The following is a 23,954-nucleotide window of genomic DNA, read 5'->3' as shown; positions in this document are numbered from 1 at the left end:
GCGGAAAACCCATCCGCTCCTGCCTGATCCAGTAAGAACAATGCAGCCACCACACATCCTAGATACAGCAGTGCCGTATTTCCTCCTCAAGCGGAGGCTGTTATGAAGAACACAGGAGCCTGTAAAAAAGGAAGCCAAACAAACAAGAAATCTTGTGGGCTGGACGGATATGCCCAGGTTTGGAGGAACTGAAGAAGAAGAGGAGGAGTTTGGATTTATATCCCCCCTTTCTCTCCTGTAGGAGACTCAAAGGGGCTGACAATCTCCTTCCCCTTCCCCCCTCACAACAAACACCCTGTGAGGTAGGTGGGGCTGAGAGAGCTCCGAGAAGCTGTGACTAGCCCAAGGTCACCCAGCTGGCGTGTGTGGGAGTGCACAGGCTAATCTGAGTTCCCCAGATAAGCCTCCACAGCCCAGGCGGCAGAGCTGGGAATCAAACCCGGTTCCTCCAGATTAGATACACGAGCTCTTAACCTTCTATGCCACTGCTGCTCCTGAAGTGATACAGGAACATCACACCTGTCACTGCAGTCATTCACAAAAATGTTCCCAGTCGGTAAATAAGCACACTTAAATGCAGCATCATTCTGTTTCTCCCATTAAGGTACCAGTGCCCAAGAAGCAGGCCTACCTGTGTATTCCAGATGTGTACACATTTGTCAAAGGAGCCGCTGGCCAGGTACCTGCCATCAGGGCTGAAAGCTACACTGTACACAGGTTCTTGATGTTTTGTCAAAGTGTGGATGCAGATCCCTCTGTCGACATCCCATAACCTCACCGTAGAGTCAAAGGATGCACTGCCAAGGAGGAAAGGGGGGGGGGGAGATAATATGTTCAGCTAGTTTTTAATTGAAAGGAAAAGTTCGAGTTGGATACCACCAACTTTTCCAGTGATGCAAGAAAGAGCCCCCCCCCCCCCCCCACACGCCCCCGCCAAGCAACAGGCTATTCTGGGGATTGTGCAACTTGTGTGGACACAAACTCACATGGCGGAGAGCTTCAGCGAATCAAATGAAATCACTCCCTTTGGTGCCAGTGAAAATGCTTTTTTTAAAAAAATATGAGTGTTTTGTTATAATCTTTCTGGGTAGCGCTTTATAAAGAACATGTGCCGAGGAGGAGAATCGACAAGAAAAACAAAAGGGAAGGAAAGGAACTGTTTGCAAAACAAAATTTGCTTTTTAAAAAGCTGACCTTTCACAGACGCGGTGTTACGCCTCTGCTCAAGGAATGGTGGATTCTGGGACTGTATTCTGCTACTATAATTTGTCATTTATATTCTAATTTATATTGCATAATTTATTCCGCTTCTAGAAGTCAAGAGGAGCTACATGACGCATCCCCTGCAGACCCCTTGAAATCTTGTTCCCGCCCTGAATTCCAGGACTCACGGCTCGGAGCGCAAGCCCACTTTACCATCCCCAGGGACTAGAAATCTTTAAAGAAGAGACAACTGTGATCCTCAGAGTAATCGAATAACACTTTGCACACAAAGTGGTTGAGAAGGAAGAGAGGGCAAAATTAAAACTGCACCTCCTTATGCAGCTGGTTGGGGGTTGTCTTGTTTAGTTCTATACAGACCACAGCTTTGGTATTATCTACCCTGTTTCCCCGAAAATGAGCCCTAGCATGATTTTTCGGGATTTTTGGAGGATGCTTGAAATATAAGCCCTACTCCCAAAAAAGGCCCTTGTTACAGATTCCCCGGCGTAGCTGATCTGGTCATGTGTGTGTGTGTGGGGGGGGGGGGGGGGGCAAAATCATGGAAAAATATAAGACATCCCCTGAAAATAAGTCCTAATGTAGGGGTCTGCAACCTGCGGGGGGGGGGGTGGAGGAGAGGGAGAGGGAGAGGGAGAGGGAGAGGGAGGGAGGGAGGGGAGAGAGAGAGAGAGAGAGAGAGAGAGAGAATGAAATGAGCAAAGTAACCTGCATCCTCAGGCCAAGACCTGTTCCACAGTTACCTTGCTAACATAAGATTGGCATTAGGGTTGTTGGTTCCTGGCCCTGTAGGACTCCACTTGATAGTATAAATTTCTTTGTTGTGTGCTTGTAGATCGTGGACGCTATTATCTTGTTTCATACTCCAGATCTAGAAAAGCACAAGAAGAAATAATTTAAAGTATGGTCTACAGGCGGGGTCTGGATACTTGGTGGATGGGACACCCATATAAGAAAGGTGGGTTATAGGTGTAATTCATGCATCACGAATGAAGGCTTTCCTTAGAGATATACCAATTCTTTCGTTTCCACCAAGAGAGCCGTGGATGGGATACGCCAAGAAAAGGACCTGAGGATATAACAATGAACATCTTTTCTGATGCCTGTGTTAAATGTTCTCCAAACCCAAGAAGGTGGACTTGGGTCAATACAACTTATAGGCAGAAGAGAACAGCACAAACAGAGAGAAGGGCACCCTAGAGCTTCATGTAATCAAGCAATGGCTTTCGTTGCCATGACCTTTCCATTTTGGATTTTTGTAAGATGAAGAAAAACTCATGGAAACAGTCCTCTTCGTGGTTGTGTGTGTAACGTGCTGTCAAGCCACAACCAACTTATGGGGACCCCTTATGGCAGTGGTGGCGAACCTTTGGCACTCCAGATGTTTTGGACTACAATTCCCATCAGCCCCTGCCAGCATGGCCAATTGGGAATTGGGAGTCCATTACATCTAGAGTGCCAAAGGGAATTGTAGTCCATAACATCTAGAGTGCCAAAGGTCCGCCATCACAGGGGTTTTCAAGGCAAGAGATGAACAGAGGTAGTTTGCCACTGCCTGCCTCTGCATAGCAACCTTGGGATTCTTGGTGGTCTCCCATCCAAATACTAATCAGGGCTGATCCTGCCTTAGATCCTGAGATTTTGTTGAGACTGGGCTAGTCTGAGACCATCAATGGTTATTTAGTTACAACAGCGGAGAATCTCCAGTTATCTAAAGCTGTGAGGAAGCTACCGAAAATTGGATCATCTAGATCACGGGTCTTCAAACTATGGCCCTCCAGATGTTCATGAACTACAATTCTCATCAGCCCTGCCACTTAGCCATGCTGGCAGGGGCTGATGGGAATTGTAGTCCATGAACATCTGGAGGGCCATAGTTTGAAGACCCCTGATCTAGATAATCAGAGTTGGAGACAGATTTGATGAACTCCTGGTCTGATCTATAGCGTGTCTCAGAAAAAAGATGGCAGTAGGGTTGCATATTTCTCTGCCACAACACTCAGCATGCTGGACCTTCTTTGTTACGGAATGTTCTGCCTGGGCCCTAGTGCCTACCAAGCCCTGCTCCCCACCCCGACCCCCACAATCGTTCCAAAGTAAAAAGGCAAATATTGGTGCTAGTCGTTCAATAGACTATAAATGCTCCTGTATCAAAGTACCATGTTTAATAATGCACAAAATAATGGTTTTGACAAAGGCAGCCCGTAAAAATGAATGATAATTCTCATATTTGTTCAGGACTACATTCTAATCCGGAAGCATACCATTTTCTCGACCACTGCACCTCAACTGACCGTGCTAGCATCTTTTTCTGAGGCAGAGTAAAGTAAGACTGCTACGTGCTCTTCCGTGACACTAATTTTGATATCACTGAAGCAGAACAACAGTATCCCGATCAGGACCGGAAGGTTGCATTTCAAAATTCCGGCCTGCTAAACGCTTCATAATTTCTTCCTGGTTACAGGTACGCATTGATTCCTGCTAACTACGAACAGGGCCGACAAAGAAGAAGAAGAAGAAGAGTTTGGATTAATATCCCCCCTTTCTCTCCTGCTGGAAACTCAAAGGGGCTTACAATCTCCTTGCCCTTTCCCCCTCACAACAAACACCCTGTGAGGTGGATGGGGCTGAGAGAGCTCCAAGAAGCTGTGACTAGCCCAAGGTCACCCAGCTGGCGTGTGTGGGAGTGCACAGGGTAATCTGAATTCCCCAGATAAGCCTCCACAGCTCAGGCGGCAGAGCTGGGAATCAAACCCGGTTCCTCCAGATTAGATACACGAGCTCTTAACCTCCTACGCCACTGCTGCTCCTAAGCAGAGCATAAAACGTTTATCACAGCTGATAACCATCCTGTGCTGAGCAGTTACCTTCAAAGTCATGTCGTCAGAACACGATGCCAGAAGATTACCAGTGGGATCCCATTTGATTGCGTTTACTTCATTCTGAAATTGAACAGTGAGAGTGAAACCGACACGTCCATTTTCTTGGCCAGGAGCGCTGCCTCGGTAAAGGGGGGGAGGGCAGGCTCTCTCTCAGCTCAAAGGTGACACAGACTAAGAGCGAAAGGGGGCGATGCTTCTCCGAGAGGTGGTATATGCAAGTCAGTGTCTGGCAGGACATTCACTCAGAAGGGCTCTACTTGACCTGATTACTGCACATCCAGTAAGGATACAGCTGCAGGCCCGAGGTCAAGAAACATCTATCACCTAGCTAAGAGTCAGTCCCGGGCGACAGAAAGCGCCACCAAGTCACGGCTGATTTATGGTGACCCTGTAAAGTTTATAAGGCAGGGGTCTTCAAACTATGGCCCTCCAGATGTTCATGGAGTACAATTCCCATCAGCCCCTACCAGCATGGCCAAGTGGTAGGGCTCATGGGAATTGTAGTCTATGAACATCTGGAGGGCCATAGTTTGAAGATCCCTGTTTTCAGGCAAGGGATTAGCAGATGGAACTTGCTGAGCAGAGGTAGAGCGCCCACTGCCTGCCTCTGTGTAACAACCCTGGACTCCCTTGGTGATCCCCCAATCAAGTACTAACCAAGGCCAACCCTGCACAGCTTCCCAGATTTGGCAAGGAAGGGCTACCCTGAGACATCCGGGTGAGGGCAGGCCTAACAAGACAAACCTCTTAATGCCACTATATTCGGACAACGAGGATGCCCAGGCTGCGCAACGGCAACACAACAGGACACGAAGCTTTCACCTTCTGCCTCAAGGAAATGGCAGGTCCATTCACATCTAACGGGCCCTCACATCACTTGCTTTCACATCCTGCACGTGAGCTCCCAAAGGCACCTGGTGGGCCACTGCGAGTAGCAGAGTGCTGGACTAGATGGACTCTGGTCTGATCCAGCAGGCTCTTTCTTATGTTCTTATGAGCTGCCTTCAACCCTCTGCAACAGATGGGAACTGCAAGGCCTACAAGACAGAGCTGATCTACCAGGCCTACGGTGCAGGACAGCAACGGCGTTTCGATCTCAGCTGGCCTCTCCTTTTCCGTTTTCCAGTTGCCTGTGTTGTTTCATTGTTTGCTGTTTTCGCTTTGTCTTGGTTTTCAATTGATCATTCGTTACTGCCGATTATTGGGAGCGATGCTGTTGTCCCAACCCTTCCTGAATGTATTTCGGAGATTCTCATATTAGGAACTGTTTCTACACTGGTATATCCGTGGTTGTTCACCACTCTTGAGTTTGTTCACAGGGACAGCAGCATATAAGCCAAATATATGAACCAACAAACAAATAATTGGTTCTGGGGGGTTTTCCGGGCTGTGTGGCCGCGGTCTGGTGGATCTTGTTCCTACCGTTTCGCCTGCATCTGTGGCTGGCATCTTCAGAGGTGTGTCACAGAGGGAAGTCTATTACACACTGTGTCCAATGTTAGGAAACATTAGGAACAAGATCCACCAGAACCAGCTGAATCCGGCCGTGAAAGCCTTCGGCAATAAACAAATAATTTGCCATGAAACTTTGTTTCTTTGTACTCTGGTTAATATGTTTAATTGGGCCTGGATGTAAGGTCATAGGACCAGGGGGCGGGGGGATGGCAGAAGGCTTCTGCATTTAGGACCGTGGTGGCGAACCTTTGGCACTCCAGATATTATGGACTACAATTCCCATCAGCTCCTGCCAGCATGGCCAATTGGGAATTGTAGTCCATAACATCTGGAGTGCCAAAGGTTCACCACCACTGATCTAGGACAAAGATCTGCAACCTGCGGCTCTCCAGAAGTTCATGGACTACAATTCCCATCAGACCCTTATGGTGGCAGGGGCTGATGGGAATTGTAGCCCATGAACATCTGGAGAGCTGCAGGTTGCAGACCCTGATCTAGGAGGTTTGTGTGTTATACTGGAGATGGATGAAAAGTCACTCCTTGTGGATTCACAGATGCACTGCTTTGCATAATCAACCCTGAACAAGAGGCCCTCGGACACTCGCTAGATGACATCTCTTAACTCTGTTCCACGGGTACCGCCGGCTTTGAGAAAGTTGAGCAAGCCAAAAGGAAGGACAAGACTTACCGTGTGGCCCTGGAAGGTTTTGATGGGTTTATCTTGGCCTAATTTACAGACGTGAATACACATGTCTGTGCTACAGGAGGCGAAGGTGTTGTTGCTCTGCCAGTCAACGTCTAAGGCTGGTGCTATTGAGAGGGGAGAGAACAAACAAACCGCAACCAAGTCAGAAGAAAGCTCTTTGTCCTCGAAGCGGCGATAAGCCAATGGCATCAAGGGATTTGCTGTTTCACCTAAGGATTTTTTTCCCCTCTACATGCAAAAAAAAGCTCTTGACCCATTTAGGTTTGCACAAAGAAATGTGACATGTGAAATTGAGAGCCACAGATGCTGAAATCCCTGATGCTGTCTCAGCACTGCAACAGCTAACAACATGATGGAAATTGCTGCCGGCTGGACGTGTGATCACCTTCCTTGCCTGTAGGAAGAGGGCGTGCAAACAGGCGCCCAAGCTCTGCTGAACTGCCCCAGCCGCGTGGCCCGGCCTTTATTGGCCAAAGCCAGACAACTATTAGGAACGTTGGACGAATGGAGACAGCATCGACTGTGTTTTAAACGGAGAGATATGAAATGCCTGGTTGAAAAAAAAAAATCAAAACAGATCCTTATAGAACTAGTGGGGTATGGTGACTGGAATGACGGCCACGTGGCTTCAATGTGGAAAGGGCTGATTCTTTCAAAAGAAGGCTTTTACCTTAAGAGTTGCTATATGTACATGATACTATATACAGAGTATGTTAAACAGTCCAACAAAGTGCTCCGCCAGGCACCTGTTTCCCTAAGGAACAAACACACAGTACACTGCTTACTTACTACACTGTAAAGGTCACTAGCAACTGGATTGAACCGGTCTGCTTGCTGTTCTGTAGCTGTCAGATCATTCCTTTCTTGCTGACTCATACCTCTGCTGGATAGGATATGATCACCATGATCTAACTGTCATGACAGGGATGTTCCCCTCTGTTCAAGCACTCCTCCGCGGCTCACCGGGAGCCACGTTTGCAATGACCATCAACGAAAACAGTCACAGCTAAATCCACCCCTACCGTGCCATCTCCACCTCTGGAAAGCTTGCTGCTTATCCACTCCTCTCTGGTGGCAGCTGTTTCAAGGAACAACACAACTGCCAACCACAAGCCCTACTAGGCAAGGGGAACAGTGCTCAGAAGAACCACAGGTGACACGGCACACAGATCACACAGGGCATTTGAGCCAGTATGGATCACTAAGGGAACATGCAGATAATGTAATAGGGTCCGTAAGTCCCCTTTATTGCAGCCTGCTCTCAAAGACCCCTTCTGCACAGCACAGGCAGAGTGGGTTGCAGTTGGGATAACTGTTATGCGTGTTCACATGCATCCGTGCAGGCAGCGACCAGAGCCCGCAGAAGCAATGGGGGTTGCTGCCGCGCCTTCCCACGGAGGTGCATCTCTCTTTTTTTGGTTCCTTACCTCCCTCCGCTGCATAGCTATGCGGGCAGGCAGGCATGGACCCCCACAGCTGTGCTGATGTCTCATGAGGCCACGAGACATCCCTGTGACCCCGTGTGGCTACGCAGCTATGAGGTGGGACCTTTAAAAACAAAGGGAAGCATGCCCAATTACAGCGCTTCCCGGCCAGCCATTCGCTTCTGAGCAGCTGCGACCCAGGTTTTAGAAAAAGAATTGCGGATAATGCGATTCTCAAAATATCTGGTTCGGGGCAGCCTCGCTTGAGGGACGGGACAGTGCGAAGTCCCCATCCCCCCCCCCCCCCCCGAAACGGGTTTTTCCCCTGTCTGCAGCCTGGGTTTATTGGCCCACCTGGAAGGGGCCAAAGTTTTAACCTGAGTGCCACCAGGTACAAATTGCTATTTAATTATGAAGCTCAAGAGACCTAAGCAAAGTCCTTCTTTCCTAGTCTAACGTATTGCACAGGGCTGCAGAGACGATAGCAAATAAATATTTCAACTGGGATACAGGCATTTGAATAATGGTGTGTGTGTGTGTGTGTGTGTGTGTGTGTGTGTGTGTGTGTGTGTGTGTGTGTGTGTGTGTGTGTGTGTGTGTGTGTGTGTGTGTGTGTCTGCGCAGCCTTATCCTTATCTAAATTTGGGAGACTGGAGACGTAAGCAAGTGGCAGAAAATAAAAATTAAAGAAATCAGGGTCATATTATGACGCAAGCCAATGCATTGTTCTATGAAAAATACCACAAGGGTAGAGCCAAATAAAATTTTATGCATGCCAATGTATTCTGTGTGATGTCAACTTAGAAAAATACAAAACCCTAAACTCTTTGGAAAAAATTTTCTTGGACAAGTGGGAAGAGCCAAGTCCCCCCCTCCCCCACCCCCCGGCAACGCTTGCTTCAATCTTTCCAGCTGTTTTCAAAAACCAAAATGGAACACATACCAGAATGGAAAGGAAACTGCTGCTTAGCTTCTCCGGTATGTGCGTCCCAGATAATCGTGGTCTGCATTGGAAAACAAACAAGAAAAAAAGGCTGCTTTGCAGAACTCAACACACGGATCAAATTTGGCGAACCGAGACCGTTTTGACTCAAGGTTTTAGGTACGGCTAGACTCAGAGTTTGGTTCTTTGAAAACCTGATGCAAACTTTTTATGCTTCCATTAGCAGGGAGTGAATCTTGAGAACAGATAAAGAGAACGTATACATCTGTATTCCCAGGCTCTGGGAATAAAATCCATTTTCGAATACATCTGTTGATTGGGGTTTCACAGCTTCGATGTTTTACGATGTCATTTCAGTTGGGGTGGGGGGGAAAAGCACAGTCCACATCTTTTTACATCAATCCGTTATCAGTAGCACGATCTTCCTTTTCCAAGCAAATGCCATAACACGTTTGTGCCACAGTTATCAGGATTGGCCATGCTGACAGAGGCTGATGGGAATTGTAGTTCCTGAACATCTGGAGAGCCGCAGGTTCCCTACCCCTGCACTAAATAAACCCTAACAAGAGTTCCTCCAGTTCTTTAAGACGTTATGTACTTTGATTTAGAACAGGGGTCTGCAACCTGCGGCTCTCCAGATGTTCATGGACTACAAATCCCATCAGCCCCTGCCAGCATGGCCAATTGGGCTGATGGGAATTGTAGTCCATGAACATCTGAAGAGCCGCAGTTGCAGACCCCTGATTTAGAACAAAAGCGACAGAGGTGTATCTGGGCCATACTGCTCCCGGTGTGCACTCTGTGTTTCTCTCCCCCCCCACCCCCCCCCCACGGTACCCTGTCCCCCTGCCCCACCCACACTTACCTTAGTGAAACAGTGCAGGCTGGAGAATCAGCCTGTTCCCTTCAGGCTCAAAAACGGCCTGGTGGGAACTACACTTCCCATGAGACCTTGAGGCTCGCAAGGTCTCCTGGGAAGTATAGTTCCCACCAGGTTGTTTTCAGCCTGAAAGGAACAAACTGATTCTCAACCCTGTTCACTAAGGCAAAAGTAATGTGAGAGGGAAGCACTGGGTGTGCGTGTATGCCATGGGGGGGTGCACACCTGATGCAATGCCCCCCCCCCCTCGGTAGCTCCACGATCCTGTGTTGTCTTGCATTCCTTTGCATTAACTTAGATTAGCTCATCTTCCTCACAATATTTTCAGGCTGCTACAGCTTCCTTGAATTGTACCCCAGAGCCAAAATAAGTGTGGTGTGCAACTGGGAATACAGTGTACCACAATTGGTGGGTCGAGGTGGGGTTGGTAGGAGGTCTTTTGCAGTTGCTGTGCTCCACTCAGCTCCAACACAGCTCAAATGGGTAGCTCTGTTGGCCTGAAATAGAAGAATAATATTCGAATCCCAGAGCACCTTAAATATCAACAAGATTTCCAGGATATAAGCTTTAGAGAGTCAAAGCTACCTTCATCAGATACCAACAAAGGGAGCACTGATTCTCAAAAGCCTATACCTTTGAAATCTTGTTGGTCTCTAAGGCGTTACTGGACTCAAATCTTGCCGTCCTTGGAACTGGATCCTTCTGTTATGTATTTTCCCTGTAAAAGTGGAATACAGGTCCCTGACTAGCTACACCAGCAAAGGGACAGCATTGGGGGCTTAACTCTGGGCCGCTAAAGTCGCAGCCCTAGTCTTGAGTATATATTTAAAAATGTACGCAATATGCATATATTTACAAAAACAAACAGCTGGCATGTATATTACACATTCATTTCATTTATACCCCATTTTTCTTCCCAACCGAGCCCCAAAGTGGAGGGGAGGCAGAAGGGAGAATTGTAAGCCACTTTGGGCTCCCACAGTGGAGAAAAGTGGGGTACAAATTAAGAAAATTAATATATTAGTTAGTGGTGACTCACTGTAGAACAACCAGGACGTAAATAAATAAATGGCACCAGGGGAAATCACACGTCAACAATCGCTGGGGTTGATCCGTGTTTTAGCCTTAAGCTGCTCCACTGACAAGAGCTTTCACCTGCTCTTATAACTTGATTATTTGGCAGTTCTTAATACCAGAGTGAATTGTGATTTCCACCGGCATTAAGGGATCACATCTGTTATCTGCAATGCATATAAATCACCTGCCACATTTAGGGTCTGATTAAGCAACAGAAAAGGTGGCTTTTTTCTAGACCCAGAAAGCATTGCATGCAATTTTACCATCTTTCCGGTGCTTAATGAAACCTATTGCGGCTTGATACCTCGCAGTCGAACCAGCAACCATGAACTCGAACAAGCCAAATGGGTTCTCACCTTGTCCACGCCCGCACTTAAAATGAAATTGCCTTTCTTGTTCCATTTTAATGCAAATATAGGACCTTTATGCTGCCCTAACGTGCTGGCGAGGTTACCTAAAAATTAAAAGGGAGCATTTAGTAATTTTAAAAAAAATCTCTGAAACAAGTTATGGTGCAAAAGCAATACACGAAAGAGAAGCAGGAAAGCAAACTTTCCGCTCACCATCTTTAGTCCATATCCTGGCAAATCCATCATATGACCCCGTTGCTAGAAGCGTACCTTCACTCTGTGGGGCAGGAGTAGAGATTTGTAGTATTATTACATAGACACCAACTAAGCAAACCAAAATCTTCATAGAAACTACTCTCTTTGCTACAAGTATATTCCAAGTCAAAGAATTGCATATTATCTCATGCAAACACTGAAAAAGTTGATTTGTTTTTCCCACCAGAAAGGAACAGGTATCTGGACTGTTCTGTTTACATGCAAGTACTGTTTTCACGCAAGGCATAGTTAGCATATGGAATTTGCTCCAGCAGACTATACTCACAGACACTGACTTGGGTGACTTAAAGAGGAATTAATCTATTTTTTATGGCCCTGAAGGCTAAAATGGAAACTCCATGTTCAGAGGAAGTATACCTCTGAATACCACTTGCTAGGCTAAAGCTTTCGCCTTTGTGAGGGAAACTGGTTGATCACTGCAGGAAACTGGATGCAGGTCTACATGAATGTTTGGTCTGATCCTGACAGGCTACTCTTAGGTTCTAAACAGAGCGCCAGTTAGGACTGATGAGCTTACTGTTGCTAGCTGTGGTGTAGTGGTTAAGAGCAGGTGGATTTTAATCTGGAGAACCGGGGTTGATTCCCCACTCCTCCACCTGAGTGGCAGAGGCTTATCTGGTGAACCAGATATGTTTCTGCACTCTTACATTCCTGCTGGGTGACCTTCGGCTAGTCACCGTTCTTCAGGACTCTCTCAGCCCCACCTACCTCACAAGGTGTCTGTTGTGGGGAGAGGAAGGGAAAGGAGTTTGTAAGCCACCTTGAGTCTCCTTTCAGGAGAGAAAGGTGGGGTATAAATCCAAACTGTTCTTCTTTTGATTTTTGTTGGTAACACTGGAATTTAGAGCAACTGAAAGTAATACTCATTTCCACCCCTCCCTGTTTTACTAAGTTAACTTTTGATGTTCGGGGCCATACCTACTGGAAAATTAACGGAGGGTTTCGTTTTCCTTCTCCGAATGGCAAACTTCAGCACAGCACCACAACACAATTCTGAAAGTACGCTGAATCTCAAAAGCTGCCTGACATTCAAAGTAGGAGGTGGTGTGCTGTGTTTCTTGGAAAAGTCCAAACCACACGGAGCTACTGAAGCTCTTAGTTCTCCGGGCAATGTCCCAGATACACAAAAAGGCTGACATTTCAGCGGGCATCTGGTTTTGGTCTTGTATCACCACATGCATTGGGCAAAACCTTCGTGTTCATAGGTTTCTATCCTCTTGTGTTTTTTATAAATAAAATTAATAGCATTCGGAGCAAATGGACACTTGGAACACTAGCAGTTCCTGCTTACATTCCAATCCAAGGACGTCACATCTTTGTTACTTGGTACATCTTGGCCCCCTTCTCGTATACAGTGCCGGAGGACCAACTGCGTGGACCCGCTGGTACTGTTCTCACTAAGGTTCCATATTCTTGCCGTCGAATCTCCCGATCTGCAAAACAAACAGAGCTGGATTGCGGATTTGTTTTAGCCGTTGATTTAATAACGTCCAAGGCTAGAGAAAATGTGTCTTGAGAATACTGTTCCACCTCAAGAAGCACAGTTACTTCCCAGAACAAACAAAAGATGGGGATAGGTTTCTCCTGTTCAGGGCTGATCTCAACATTTGGGCACTCGTACAAGAAACACCCAGATCAGGTTTGGTATATCCTTGCCTATGCTGTGTCTGATGGACAGTAATTCAGCCAGTTCAAATGCAACTATTTCTATGCCCCTAGAAGCAACATGTCAGTCAGCCATTTCTCCCACTGCAAAGCAGGCCGCGTCCACAGGAAGAAAGCCAGGATGCGACGCTTGTTTGTGGCTCAAAATAAAAGCTTAACAAAGCCTGAAAAAGGCTGTGTGAGTTCACAAAAGCATATCTGCATGAGAACTGTTTGAATTAAACATATTTCTAAGGACCGCTATGCTCTTAAGCAGGCAGAGGACAGTGGAACGATTTCCAAGGAAAGCTTAGGTGCCAAACATGTGGATAAAGAGGACAAATAACAGCCATAAGCCGATAGCGTTCCCAGAAGGGTGTGGTGGAGTTAGCTGGGTGGCACTTCCCTCTTCGTGGAATTGCCAGATAAATCCAAGCGGCTGCCATAAATAAGTCCGCTGTTCTCACTGTATTACACAGACAACTCACAGCCTTTCCTACAAGCTAGCCAACTCTGCATGTACTGGCAGCTCCGCTCCCTCCAGATTTAGCCCACGGGCTCAAACAGACCAGAGGACGATCACACTCTGCAACATGCAAACTGCAGGCATGTGTGTATTTGCCTCAGGGCTGTGTGGGGTTTTAACTCTGCAGCCCACCAACTCGACTTTGTTAAGCGAATCTATGCTTTCAAGTTTGATAACAAAAGAGAGAGAAAACGAATGCTTTAAAATGGAGCGCGGGGGGGGGGGGGGGGGTGACTCAGTCCCGATTATCAAAACCAAGCAGAGTTTAAAGAGTTAAACTTTTTATTTCCTGCACGCCTCTGAGCAAACTGAGGCTGCAATTTGCATTTTACAGTTAAGTGGAAAAAATATGAGTTTTGTCACGTCTGTTTGAACTTTGTACGATGGAAGGTCTCCGCCTCTGTATCACTGACCAGACTTTTGCCTCTGACGATAGAGATGGCACACTTTTTACATGCAGTCACGACACTGTCTTCAAAGATATTTCTAAGGGCTTTCATTGGACGAAAAGGATACATGCCCTGCAATAACACTCAACATTCTCCATTTCAGAAGGAAAGGGACTTCTGGAGTGACTTTTGAGGAAGCGACAAAGAATAATCTTGGACTGCTTGGGTAGGACACGTACCCTGAGGCCAGAAGGTCGCTAACGGGGTTCCAAGCGCAGATGAACACTTCCGATTCGTGGCCGCGCAGCACCACGGCTTTATTAGGAGGGATTTCAACATCGCCGTCCACTTCCATCATGTCTGTGTGGTTATCTGCATCATCAGGAACAACAAGGGGAGACAAAAGTTTCATTATTTTCACATGCATTGCTCACTTCTTGCCTTGGGCCCGGAAATATTCATAGAATCACAGAGTTGGAAGAGACCCCAAGGGCCATCAAGTCCAACCCTCTGTCATGCAGGAACACACAATCAAAGCACTCCCGACATATGCTCATCTAGCCTCTGTTTCAAAACCTCCAAAGAAGGAGACTCCACCACTCTTCCTCTGCACGGGTATTCTCAGAGACCATTCCCTGACCTTCCTTAGACTACTGATCTTTTGTCCCTCTGATGTGCCCTAATCTATATATATAAAAATCTATCAGTGCGTTTTTCTGCTGACAAGTAATCTCCCAAACTACTGGACCGATTGCTTTGACATTTTCACACAATGTCGCATTCGCGTGCGGCCAGGTTTCCATACTGTTTCCACACCTCCTGTTGTGTGTATGTCACAACTGTGCCCGTTATTGTGTACATGCTACACCTGTGACAGTTGGAACAACAGTTCTGTTCCACGACAGCGCCATCTGCTGGTCATCAAAGCAACACCCTCTGATCAGGGGCGTAACGAGGCAGCCCTGGGCAAACTGTAGCCCTGGGCAAAACCTGAGTTGGATGCCCTCCCCCATGGGCGGCCACTCCACCACAACCAATTTTTTTTGCACCAGGACATTGGTGTCTGCAGGGGGTGCATTTTTAGACATATCAGCACCAAATGTTCAGCGTATCATCAGGATACTGTCCTTATGCTACTCCCCAAGTCTGGTGAGGTTTGGTTCAAGGAGTCCAAAGTTATGGACTCCCAAAGGGGGTGCCCCATCCCCCATTGTTTCCAATGGGAGCTAATAGGAGATGGGGGCTACACCTTTGAGGGTCCTTGCTTTGGCCCCCCTGAACCAAACTGCACCAAACCTGGGGGGTATCATCAGGGCAGTCTCCTGATGAGACCCTGAAAGTTTTTAGACTGTGCCTTCAGAAATGCTCCCCCCACCCCCAGCCTGCAACCCCCATGGACAGCAATACAGAAAACTCAATGCAGAACAAAGATTCTTGGGCAAATTTCTGGGATGTCCTGCAGGGGGCGCATTTTTGGATGTATTGGCACCAAGATATCAGGGTCTCATCAGGAGACTGCCCTAATGATACCCCCCAAGTTTGGTGCAGTTTGGTTCAGGAGGGCCAAAGTTATGGACCCTCAAACTGTAGCCCCCATCTCCTATTAGCTCCCATTGGAAACAATGGGGGGATAGGGGAATCCACAGGGGTCCACTTAACTTTGGACTTCCTAGTGCGGCTCTCACCAAACTTGGGAGGGTAGCACCAAGGACAGTCTCCTGATGATACCCTGAGAGGGGGCCTACCTGGTGCAGCTAATAAAAACTCCACCCCCTGCAGGCCAAAAATGGAAAACCACTAAAATACCCAAAAACGAACCCAGCATTTTGATGCCCCCCACAAGGTGATGCCCTGGGCAGCTGCCCACCTTGCCCAATGGGCATTACGCCAGTGCCTCTGATACAAGGGAATCAACCATGCCTTCCTTGAAAAACTGCTGCCATCTGGAGTGAAAGGCATGGGTCCCGCCATCTGGACTTGGCCCACCCACCCTAGCAGAGGAAGGGGAACGTTAGGGAGGGTCCGGGGTTTTCCTGGACCAAACGCTCTGAAATTTGAACACAATGTAGCTCATGCCTCCCAGCGTGTTTTCAGCCAGGTAATTCGCCTGCAAGGGAAGGGAGTGAAAGAAACAGATCCAGCCACCTGGACATGGCCCACCCACTCTAGCAGAGGAAGGGGAACGTTAGGGAGGGACGGGGCAGAGTGCCATGCAAGGGAACGGGAGAGAGGGAGGGGAACGAGGGGCCCCTTGCCCCTCCCCTCCCTTGCGAGCATTGTGCAATGACACATGTTCGAACCGTTCGCTTCCCCTTTTCTTTCTTTTCCACTTCACCAGACTCAGCCACAGCAACGCGTGGCTGGGCCCGCTAGTACATTACAAAGGCAAAGCCTTGTGTTTCAAAGCAACACCAAGTGAGACAAGCGTTTTCAACAGATTGGAGGACAGAAACTGCTCTCAATCCACTAAATCGGTACCTAGGCTTAGAGAATGCCAGTGAGGTGAGTGCATAAAGGAGACATCCCCAAAATGCTGTTCATGGGCAATACAGGGCCTACCAGCATGTTCCTTGGTGTCCACTAAATATGTTTAGAAAGTGGGTAGGGGGTTTGCCTGGCAGGGCTGGCCACTGGAGGTGTGACTGGCTGGGCAGACATTTTAAAACGTTGTTTTGGCAACAGCTGCCACCACGGCAAAAAGACCTTCACTGCGTGGGCACAGGCAAGCGACGGCTATGGTTGTGAAAGGACATTTTTAAAAGCAACGTGTTAATTTTAAAAGGCATCCTGCTGAACAGGGATTCTGCCTGAAACGTTCAAGATTTACTATGAGAGTTGTGTATAAACTCACACACTGACATTTTGTGGTTGGGCCCGCCACACCACGTCAGATTTCCAAAGGAGCCTTGAAGGCTCAAAAAGGTTGGGGTCTCCTGGGATGCAATATTGGATCCGAACATGGAGAGAAGTGGGTCTGAATCCTACCGCTGCCACAAATGGCAGGATAAAAACATTAACTAATCATTAGATTGCCTTGTGGCACAGCCAACAATGAGATTGCATGCACACAGGTTGTTTATTTTAGCCTTTGAAGCAAATCTAAAAGCGAATGGATTTGCCAGGGGGTGAGGGACGAATGGCATCTTTGGGAAGCTGTCTGGATAAAGAAGGAGAGTTTGGATTTATATCCCCGCTTTCTCTCCTGCAAGGAGACTCAAAGGGGCTTACAAACTCCTTTCCCTTCCCCCCTCACAACAAACACCCTGTGAGGTGGGTGGGGCTGAGAGAGCTCCAAAAAGCTGTGACCAGCCCAAGGTCACCCAGCTGGCGTGTGTGGGAGTGCACAGGCTAATCTGAACTCCCCAGATAAGTCTCCACAGCTCAGGCGGCAGAGCGGGGAATCAAACCTGGTTCCTCCAGATTAGAATGCACCTGCTCTTAACCACTACGCCACTGCTGCTCCTATGAGACAGCCTCTTGATCTTGCAGAACTTTCAGCGTAGGATGCAAAACTCTACGAAAAGAAAACAAGCTACCAACTCTCATTTCCCTCTGTTGTGTTGTCAGGCAGACAGGTTTGACCTGAATGTGGTAGCTGTAATGTTGACTTGTGGCAAAAACTCAGGAAGGGTGCACTGTTCACCTTGCAAAGAAATTCATTCTGATCTATTCCTTTGGTCACAAAATCCACAGCCAAGACGACACCGCTTTTTATTAGTATCCAAAGTTTCTCTTGGATTAAACTGGCAGAATAAATGAGCTTGCTGATCTGTTTTTTTTAGTTAATGAAGGCCCAGGTCAGTTACAATCCCTGCACGCCTCCTGACCAATTCGAAACGGGTGCTTCTGCACGTACGCAGAATCACAGAGGCAGTCATTCCTATGCGGAATACAGCAGCCTCACAAGCCCTGCTTGCTGAAGACACAAGAGCTGGAAAGAAGGGATTATTTGCACTTCCGACCAGTAGGGGTGGCTGGAACATCACATTCTCGCTACGGCATCACCGGATCTCCAGCCTGAGCAACAACTCACAGTTAAGGGGGGGAGGGGGGAACGGATTGCAAAGTCTGAGTATGGAAAAAAAAGAACGAAGGCATCATTTTTCTAAAAAGGATGTGCAATGCAAAATGAAGCGCTAACCTGCGAAGACCCGTATAAATAACGGCCACGCACCATTTGATGTTCCCAACCAGTTCAGAGCATCGGCAACAACCCAGGACCGAGCTTTGTGGAACACTGGAGATCCAGGGGGGTGGCGGGGGATTTGGACTAGGGAAGCTGCACAGCTGAAGAGTGGGTTAACCTCGCTATGAGCTGTGAAAGGGGAGAATAGATGTGTACAATGCAGTTTCCTATATTTTTCCCCCCTGCTATTGCTTACCAAGGATGGCTAACTTCCGTGGGGTAACCAGTGGGTGTGACGGAAGGGTGGGAGTTAACCCGCTCCCATAACATCAAGGTCCTCAAATTCAAATGGACTCCACATGACATGCGGCTGGACCCTCATTTGGATGAAAATTCCCTCACATTGTCGCAGCACTGGCCTCCTTCATCTCCGTAGGTCAGGGGGACCCCAGCATGGTGCCCGTGAGAACACAGTAGTAGAACCAGGGGGCATTCATTGAAAATGCTGGGGGGAAGAATTAGGACTAATAAAAGGAAACACTTCTTCACGCAACGTGTGATTGGTGTTTGGAATATGCTGCCACAGGAGGTGGTGATGGCCTCTAACCTGGATAGCTTCAAAAGGGGCTTGGACAGATTTATGGAGGAGAAGTCGATTTATGGCTACCAATCTTGATCCTCTTTGATCTGAGATTGCAAATGCCTTAACAGTCCAGGTGCTCGGGAGCAGCAGCCGCAGAAGGCCATTGCTTTCACCTCCTGCACGTGAGCTCCCAAAGGCACCTGGTGGGCCACTGCGAGTAGCAGAGAGCTGGACTAGATGGACTCTGGTCTGATCCAGCTGGCTTGTTCTTATGTTCTTATGGTGCCTGCCAGGTGGGACTCTTGTCTAGCAGGGCTTCAGATTTCCAATGAAGATATGATTGGCTGCGCAGATAAAAATAATATTGTTCCAGTGGAAGCTCTCTCTCTCTCTCTCTCTCTCTCTCTCTCTGTGTGTGTGTGTGTGTGTGTGTGTGTGTGTGTGGCTCTGCTAAGGTTGCCAGCCTCCAGGAGGTGGCTGGAGATCTCCAGGGATTATAACTAATCTCCAGGTGACAGATCAGTTCACCTGGAGAAAATGGCCCCTTTGGACAGTGGACTCTATGGATTGGGCCCCCTGAAATCCCTCCTCTCCCTTAACGCCTCCTTCCTCAGGCTCCACCCCCAAAATCTCCAGGTATTTCACAAGCCGGAGCTGGCCCCTCTCGGCTCGGCCTCCTCAGGCAGCCATTTTGTGCCAGAATTCCAAACGTGCCCACAGGTGCCAAAAGGTTGGAGATCCCTGCCCCCAGGCGGTTATGAGCTGCTTCACACCAGGCAACACAATCATACTTGAGTTGTGGGTTCAAGGTGTGCTATTGGGCCTGCTGGAGAAGCCTATTTGCATCCTAAGGATCATGTGGTTTTCCCCAAAAGCACCCCTCTGGGATTGTTTGGGGGGGGGGGGGGATGGAGGTGGCGGGGAGCTGAAACCCTTTCTCCACAACCATCACAGTCCTGATCACAACCGGGCTCCACACACACAAGAATTAAGGAGAACCCACAACTCATGTGTGATTAACGCTATATACTCTGTAATCTGTGGAGGTGGCATCCAAGACAACTCTATATTCTCTCCCTAACAGAACACACATTTATTCGCTCAATTAATTTTGAACAGCCTATTCAAGGTAGGTTCCTGCAACTACTCAAACCCAGTTTTATTTGTGACAGGGTACAGCTGCAGAATTTGTTTTGAACCTGAATCAAGACGTGGTATTTTGCAAAATAATGAGCGCACGTAGGGTACTCAACCCTCACCACAGAGTACCCAAAGCCCAGTTCTTCACATCTTTACAACAACCCTTTGAGGTAGGCTAGCCTGAGACGTCATGGGCCCAAGAATGCTTCATGGCGCAGTGGGGATTTTAACGGACCTCCCAGATCCCAGCACAATGACTATATCACAGGGGCGGTATAATAGCACAGAGAACTTGCAAGCTGGCATAAGTCCCACCCACCTCCACAGCTGAAATGAAATAAAATGTTTGCTGCGGTCTAATCAGATGATGGAGACTCGGGGCCCCTCCCTCAACTGCTCAGCAGCTCCAACTTAGACGGCAAAGGGGGGGGGGGCTTTTAAAACGACTGAGATGCAAATCAGCGACCCCTCGCCTGTGTCCTGCGTTGTCGGCACTCTTCGTCTCTGCCTTTGTTAGCTACCCGGCACACTGATGCGCCATGCCTGGGCCACTCACATCCCCATCTCGTGCTGACTCACAGTCAACCCAGGCGTTGCCAAGGAAACAGGGGATTCCCAGTTCCATATTCTTCGCACAATAGAAAGGGAGGGGTACACGGGCCAGGGAGACCTGACAGATGGGGAGGGGGCGGCTTTCCGGCCCTCACTCCCCAACAAAATTTCTGTCAAAAAAAGAATTTCTCCCTATTCCAGACCTGTCTTTGAAACTGGACATCAGCCTGGCTAGATGGGGCGAGCACCGATTCATCAGGCAACGGGAGAGTTAATAATACAAGGAGAGGGGTTCTGGGCCAGACGAACGGCCTACTGGGTCCAGCATTCTGCTACTTAATTTATTTAAAGCAGTGGTTCTCAACCTTCCTAATGCCGCGACCCTTCAATACAGTTCCTCATGTTGTGGTGACCCCCAACCAAAAAATTATTTGTGTCTCGGTTCCTAAGACCATTGGAAATACGTGTGTCTTAGGCGACCCCTGTGAAAGGGCCGTTCGACCCCCAAAGGGGTCGCGACCCGCAGCTTGAGAACCGCTGATTTAAACACGCATAACCCACTTCTCCTCACGGTTCAGGACAGCTTACAATAACAAACTTCCCAGCTAAAGCTGGAAATGGAATAGCTAACCCCAAATCTCTCCCCCCCCCCTTGAAAATGTCCACCATTCAAAGCCCTGGCAAACAGCCAGGCCCGCAGCATCTCCTGAACATCTCCAAGGAAGGAGATGGAGACAGGAAGGAAAGGAGTTAGGGTTAGACACTCCTTATAGGAGAGAAAGGTGGGGTATGAATCCAAACTCCTCCTCTTCTGGTTTTCAGTGTTAAACTACACCTCAGTATCCAAATAAGTTTCTAGTTCGAGTGGGCCTACATGAGACCATTGGTATTCTAGATACCCTGTTTCCCCGAATATAAGACATCCCCCAAAAATAAGACATAGTAGAGGTTTTGCTGAAGTGCAAAATATAAGGCATCCCCCGAAAGTAAGACATAGCAAAGTTTTTGTTTGGAAGTATGCCTGACGAACTGAACACAGAAAAAATAAGACATCCCCTGAAAATAAGACATAGCGCATCTTTTGGAGCAAAATTTAATATAAGACACTGTCTTATATTCGGGGAAACACGGTAGTACACTTTCTAATGTTTACTAGAAAAGTCTTTTTTCCGTTTATGTTACTTTTACTACCTCTCAGACAGGGAAGCACGTGATTATATGGGCTCAAGTAGCATAGGATCTAGCAGTTTGCATCCCTCTCTCAAGTACTGCATCTAGTCATAATTTTGCCGGTAGAAAATGTAAACATTTTTCGTTTAGATTCCATAATCATCGTAATTTTATATGCCACCTGAATTATGCATGGCACAGTTTGTGCTGTTAAAGCAGGACTTGTTTTGATAAGGAAAGACGAAGGGAACTAAAGGAAAAACAGCAACAAACAGAAAAAAATTTTTCCAGACTTTTACATCTGGGTCTGTGATTTCGGACGTTTATGAAGTGCATACACAGTGAAATCACAGCCCTCATCCCTTCAAAACCAAGAGTTCAAATATCCTTGCAGGCACATGAGGACATTCAATAGTTATATTGGAAGATGTCAGATGTTAACTAATCAGGAGCATTATGGCCTCTAAGTGCTTGAAGAAGTTGGTTTATTCCTACAAGACACTGGTGGGTTCCGCACAGGGCAAATATAATGGGTGTCGGAAGCAATGCAAACAGTTCTGGGGGGAGTCTCTGGATGAAGGAGAGAAAGCAGCCCGGATTGTTTCCACGGGTTCCAATTGCTGCCTGCACAGCGCGCATGTGAACAGGAAAACGGGTTCCTGTTCCTGTAGGAGCAGCAGTGGCGTAGGAGGTTAAGACCTTGTGTATCTAATCTGGAGGAACCGGGTTTGATTCCCCGCTCTGCCACTTGAGCTGTGGAGGCTAATCTGGGAATTCAGATTAGCCTGTACATTCCCACACATGTCAATTGGGTGACCTTGGGCTAGTCACAGTTTCTCGGAGCTCTCTCAACCCCACCTACCTCACAGGGTGTTTGTTGTGAGGAGGGAAGGGCAAGGAGATTGCAAGCCCCTTTGAGTCTCCTACAGGGGAGAAAGGGGGGATATAAATCCAAACTCTTCTTCTTCTTTATAACAACCGTTGTACATTTGCTGTACGGAATCGACCACTTCGTAAGACAGAAGGAAAAGCACCCATGGTTTACGTGACGTTCTTACAGCTAACCATAAGCTACAACATTAACGCTTCCAAGTGAGCATTTGTACATGAAACGTGACACCATTTGCAAGACAACACAAATGTGTTTACGACCATAACTGTAATAGGTTTAATGCTAATTTTTATGGATGCTGGCAAAACTGTACAGTTTTGTGAAGGTTACAGAAGTGGCAAAGACTTTCTGAACGAGGCCCGGCAAATGAACAAGGAGAAATGAAGCTCAGAGTCTAGGGGGAAAAATGTGAGGATGTGCTGGTGAAACTTCAAGACAGAAAAACTGCCTGTTAAAGTTAACACACCCAGCTTATTTTTCGTGGACTTTTCGACAGACACATGACTGTCTGTCACTAGGTCAAAATCTTTTCACAGGTCAGCTTACTTGCTATGGTGTGGGCTCCATTTTCCTCCCCGTTTGCAGTGTTTTCGCCGTTTTTCGTAGACCCCTGCTGGTTCGGAGGAGCAGCCGCAGCTGCGGACGCCGCCTGTTGTTGCGCAAGCTTGTCTCTATAGGCCTGCTGTCTCGTCTGTACCACATCTGGCATTACGGCGTCTATCAGCGAGAGAGACTCTATCGGCCGACCGTCAAATAAGGTACCATCCTAGTTTGCAGATTCGGAAAGTAGGAAAGAAAAAGCCAATGTTTAGCAACTTGTGAGATTTGCTGCAAGAGTCTTATTCTTCAGAATACAAAGTACGGGTTAGCAGAGGCCAAACTGCACCTGGTGCGAAGTCAATATTTTCCCGCCCCCGTGCTCCCCCTGGTCCCCCCATCCTCCTTCCCACACTTGCCTTAGTTCCTTTCCTTTTCCTGGAACTTTTTCAGGCTGAAAATAAAAGGCCTATTCACAGTTCAGGCTTAAAAACGGCCTGATGGGGACAATACTTCCCAGGAGACCTTGTGAGCCCCAAGGTCTCCTGGGAACTGTAGTTCCTCAGGCCGTTTTTAGCTTGTACTGTGAACAGGCCTTTTTTTCAGCCTGAAAAAGTCCTAGGAAAAGGAAAGGAACTAAGGTAAGTGTGGGAAGGGGGGTGGGGGGCACCGCGGGGGGAGGGGCCTGGGGCCGATTTTTGCACAGCGCACCCCTCCCCCTCCCCCTTATAGCTCTGCAACTGCAGGTTGGAGCCACCATACAGCTCCCCCAAGTGGGGAGCGGGGCAAAATTGGTCCCTTTACCCTCTTCTGCCAGTGGAGCTTCACTCATGGAAGGGGAAGCCATTTTGCCCCCTCCCCACTGGATCCTCCTCACCCACATGACATTGCTCCTCACATTATTGCTCCTCCTGACCCAAATGATTATCACTTCATATTTCTAGGGTCCGATATGGATTCTGGTGAGGGGAATGCTGGGAAGATCAGCCACTGTCAGCACTTTCCACAGGACCCAAATGATTGCGTGTATCTGAGATATGGAGCCCTACTTAAGAAAGCTTTTAGGTATATTTAAAGTCACGTCTCCAGGATTCGACACCATTATCAGTTGAGTCCACTGTTGGCCAATTCTTGTTGCCTTTGGACTCAAGTACAATCAATGCTCTAGTACAAAAATATAC

At 47.8% G+C, this 23,954-nt stretch overlaps 1 protein-coding gene across 4 annotated transcripts in view; it reads right to left on the bottom strand.

Annotated features, from left to right (window-relative positions):
- The window catches only part of TBL1XR1 (TBL1X/Y related 1), a 235,457-nt gene that overhangs the window by 6,442 nt on the left and 205,061 nt on the right, over positions 1-23,954 (bottom strand). For 3 of the 4 annotated variants that reach the window (XM_048504874.1, XM_048504876.1, XM_048504873.1), the window contains 10 exons: positions 22,783-23,002; positions 14,013-14,160; positions 12,506-12,647; positions 11,152-11,215; positions 10,945-11,042; positions 8,632-8,692; positions 6,247-6,368; positions 4,089-4,163; positions 1,965-2,092; positions 632-797 (listed from right to left, as the gene is read on the bottom strand). In XM_048504874.1, coding sequence (XP_048360831.1) covers positions 632-797; positions 1,965-2,092; positions 4,089-4,163; positions 6,247-6,368; positions 8,632-8,692; positions 10,945-11,042; positions 11,152-11,215; positions 12,506-12,647; positions 14,013-14,160; positions 22,783-23,002 — 1,224 coding nt within the window. The remainder of the gene's footprint in view (positions 1-631; positions 798-1,964; positions 2,093-4,088; positions 4,164-6,246; positions 6,369-8,631; positions 8,693-10,944; positions 11,043-11,151; positions 11,216-12,505; positions 12,648-14,012; positions 14,161-22,782; positions 23,003-23,954) is intronic. The other variant, XM_048504875.1, reaches the window with a different exon arrangement.

Source organism: Sphaerodactylus townsendi, linkage group LG08, assembly GCF_021028975.2.
Source record: "Sphaerodactylus townsendi isolate TG3544 linkage group LG08, MPM_Stown_v2.3, whole genome shotgun sequence".
Lineage (NCBI taxonomy): Eukaryota > Metazoa > Chordata > Lepidosauria > Squamata > Sphaerodactylidae > Sphaerodactylus > Sphaerodactylus townsendi.
The sequence above is the reverse complement of the archived record's forward strand: the minus strand, read 5'-3'. Positions and strand labels throughout refer to the sequence as shown.